This window comes from Nicotiana attenuata, chromosome 1, assembly GCF_001879085.1.
Source record: "Nicotiana attenuata strain UT chromosome 1, NIATTr2, whole genome shotgun sequence".
Classification (NCBI taxonomy): domain Eukaryota; kingdom Viridiplantae; phylum Streptophyta; class Magnoliopsida; order Solanales; family Solanaceae; genus Nicotiana; species Nicotiana attenuata.
Window position 1 is genome coordinate 67153584 of NC_031989.1, and position 4064 is coordinate 67157647.

Below are 4064 nucleotides of genomic sequence, written 5' to 3' on the forward strand. Positions count from 1 at the left end.
AGAGTGTACGTGTCGTGGGGGGGGGGGGGGAGTGGTGTTCTAGTTTAAGTCATACTCCCTCTAGATTTTCTTAGTTTGACTTCGTACGAACTTCAAAGAAGGGAAGACTTTTGAGATATGTGGTCTTAAATAAGCCATAACATTTGTGTGGCAATAAAACTTTTGAAACTTGTGGTCTGAAACCTACCATAACATTTGTGTGGCTATAAATGCTTTCTTATTAAAGAAATATTGAAAGGTGCCAATTTTTTTGAATCAGACTAATAAGGATATAGTGCCAATCTTTTGAAACAGAGGGAGTATTAATGTTGAAAGACCTTCAAGACACCATAGGAAAAGGGAAGGATAAAAAGAAAATCACACCCAATTATAACGGTGCAATAACAACTATGTCTCGGCCCCAAACAACTTGGACAACAGTGTAAAGCTAAAACGAAATTATCACATCACATAGTTAGCGAATGAAGTCATGGATTTAGTTCAACATACTTGATATGAAAGAAAGGATAATAATACAGAGATTTTGTTTGTGTCCCTTTCCACTAAAATTTTGAGCTTATTGAGTACTCTAACAGCACTGCGCACTACAACCATCTTTTCCCATTAACTGAGCCTCCCTCCCTCCCCTGGCACCAAACAATTGGACCATTTCTCGCAAGTCACAATTTTCATGTACGATGGAAAACTAACAAAAGAAAATATTCATTGCACCAGAGTTATAATAACAAAAATCTCAGAGAAGCTTACTGGTTAGAGAACCTTTCACAACAGATATGTCAAGAGGGTACGGATGTACAAAGAAACATGCGCACATATATGTGGGAGAGAAAAAGCATATTGGTCAGAGAGGTAGTTTTCAATCTAAAATAGTTGACCTGATCCTTGAAACCTCTGGAAAGCATTTCATCGGCCTCGTCTAATACAAACATCTTTATATGATCAGGGCGAAGTGACTGTCTTCTCAGCATGTCAAATACACGTCCAGGCGTTCCCACAACAACATGAACACCACTTGAAAGGATACGTTGGTCCTCTCGTACACTGGTCCCTCCCACACATGCATGTACCTTCACACCAAGGTAGTCACCAAGTGCCCTCATGACCTTTTCAATTTGTTGTGCAAGCTCACGAGTAGGCGCCAAGACTAAAGCTTGACATTCCAGCAGGTCATAGGCAAGTTGCTGCAGAATTCCAGAACAAAAAGTAGCAGTTTTCCCAGTTCCAGATTGAGCCTGTTGAATTACATCAAGACCTTTGCAAAAGGGTACAATTCCTCTTTGCTGGATTGCTGAGGGTTTCTCAAAACCTACATGGAAATAGTCCAATATTAAGTACATTGTAAACTGATTAATGGATAGAACAGTGCCCAGAACAAAGAGAATATCCCACTATAACAATATCAATAGATCTAACAGGAAACAGAAAGAGCGGGAGAGCTCGTATGTGCAGCAATTCCTTTGTTTCTTTCTTCATTTTTTTTTTTCCTTTTTTTTGGTATTTGGTTAAGCAAAAGGACAACATTCACATTGATCCAGAACCCCAAACTGAAATGTCACAAAACAAAAGGGGACAGAAGTACTCAGTTGTACCTAGAATATTAACAGTCCACCACCCCTTCTTCTTTATAATGCATGCATTAGTCAAGCAGAAGAAAAGTGGAAAAATGTTTCAACCAACCGTATGCATAAATGCCCCTCAAAAGGTTCTCCTGCAAACCCATGGCATCAAAACTATCATAAACCTCATCATATGAAGTAAAGAAATCTTGCCCATCAGCTGAAAGCCTACAATGAAAATCCAAGAAAAGTCATTTTTTTGGCATATATAAGTAAATGCATCCATCATAACTCATACGAGTGATAAATACAGAAAAAAACAAAAAAAAAATGAGGAAGAAGCAAGTGCAGTCTTCTATAGATGCATAATTAGAGAGCAACGAAATAATTGGCTCCTGCTACTTACAACTCATTCATTTTTGTGTCAAATTGACGAGCATCAAACTGTGATCCTTCTGGAGCTGCACCCGCCATGACTGGAAAGCATTCACCGCACATCAGCAACAAAGAATGATGGATAAAATTAAACATTATCAAATAACTGATATCACCATAACTCAAGACAAGTTGACTGAACTTATTACAAATGAGCAGGTACTCATTGGTTCATTTCACTATGCTTTGACTTAGAGAATGTTAAAACACCTATTTCGCCCCTCAGTTGCACATTTAGAACTGCACCATTGAATTTGAGAAGGAAAAATGAACTACATAATATTATATGTGAAGATAAAGTTTAGATCTTCATCTTTTCTACAGTGATTCTCAAACAAATCGTTACTTGGTTAGTTCTCAATTTGCAAATTCCTATTCTTTATCTGGCTGTTTCAACCCATTAAAAGATTTACTGAAGACATGCAACAATGATTTGATATAAAGATTTACTTCTTATGGGAATCAACTTAAATGTTTTCGTTTAAATTTTGTTCTCACACCACCACCTAACCTACCAGCTAAAGAATAGGCAGACAAATGCAATGAGAGACTGTGAAAGAATTCTCTGTTCAAGAATGACGAATTCAATCAAAAAGCTTGAAGCTTGGGTCCTAAGTCCTAATAGTAGTAAAGAAAACTAGGCTAACACCCATAAGTAACAGCTTTGTCTCATTCACTCGAAAGTACCAATTCTACAGCATTCAATATCACAAGTTATGCACTTCAACGTAATAGTTCAGTTAAATAAATGCCACAAAATCTCAACTAACGGAAACGTACCTGAAGATGAAAGTAAGATGGAGATATGACAAAAGAGAGAGTGATGAAAATTAGGGTTTTCCACAAGCTCCTCGGATCTCGAACGTAGTGGGAGCTTTTGAGAGTGAGACTGCGATGTTAGAGGAAAGAAGTTTGTGTGTGTGTGTGAGGGTTCCTGAAGTAATGAAAAGCGTTGCCTTCTTTTTCTGCTTTCACGATTTTGCCCCTCCGCAAGAATTTGTACTGCTACTACTACACGTGCCGGTTTTTTCAGGGCTTCCTTAGAGAAACATTTTTTTTTTTCTTAAACAAATATAATCAACGGAATGATTATTAACAAACGTCTAACCGTTAATCATGCTTATGTAGCGGTAACATAATTGATGTGCACAAAGCGACACATCACGCAGCTAAGACGAGTGAATATAATGATTTTGTTTAAAAATATTAACAATATTAAATCAGAAAAACATAAATGATTACATAACTTGAAACAATCATGTTACAACCCATATTCGCCTACATTAAATTGCGTCGTAAGTTAGTTGATGTATATCCGAGAAGAGATTATCTTTGAGATTATACTAAGTTAATTATACTGGTCTTAAATGTTACAAGGGTGAATAAGAGTGGTTAACAAGTATTAGAAGTTAGAAGTTAAACGAGTACCTTTGAGGTAAAACTAGGGGTGCTTAATATGCTAAGGAGATCATGTTTTAAGGTATCTGAATCATATAATATCCGTATCATAAGTTTTAAAGTCAAGCAAGTTGTATGAAAAAAAGTCAGAAGAAGTTATCGCAAGTTACGTTCATAATTCTACAGAAAATTGGATCTAATGTCACGTAGCTTTTATACCGATATAATTGGAATTACATGACGATCCACCCAGGGAATTGAAGATCTACGAGTCTAGTTTCCAACGCAAGAACCATTCATCAATACGAAATCAAAATAGAGAGATATTCGCGTTTTTTCAAGACTGCGCAGTCAGCCCCGCCTACAGCTCGTTTTTACTCATTATTTTTCACTCTCTCCAGACCCCGGACACCTACAAACCTTCTCCCAAAGTTCTTTCATGATTCAAGACCCAAACAAAGGACAAACAACACACATCAAGTGTCGGAAATCCCGTGGTGCTAGTGAGTTTCTTGTTCTTCTTGTGGTTGCTGATTTTGGTGTGGTTCCAGCTCGTGTGGGGGGATTGTTTTAAGTGGTTTAAGTTCTGAAAAATACTCTCCCGAGAGTTCCATATCAACCCTAAGTGATTCCAAGTATTTCAAAGTAGTTCTAGTGTCGGGAAACCCGAAGTGC

General features: G+C 37.4%; 1 protein-coding gene across 1 annotated transcript in view; it reads right to left on the reverse strand.

The window, feature by feature from the left end:
- Positions 1-2930, reverse strand: part of LOC109228080 (eukaryotic initiation factor 4A-15) — a 4009-nt gene extending 1079 nt beyond the window's left edge. Inside the window, exons 1-4 of the mRNA XM_019393263.1 lie at positions 2772-2930; positions 1963-2032; positions 1678-1784; positions 876-1306 (exon numbers count right to left, since the gene is read on the reverse strand). Of these exons, the coding sequence (XP_019248808.1) occupies positions 876-1306; positions 1678-1784; positions 1963-2030 (606 nt within the window). The 5' untranslated portion in view covers positions 2031-2032; positions 2772-2930. The remainder of the gene's footprint in view (positions 1-875; positions 1307-1677; positions 1785-1962; positions 2033-2771) is intronic.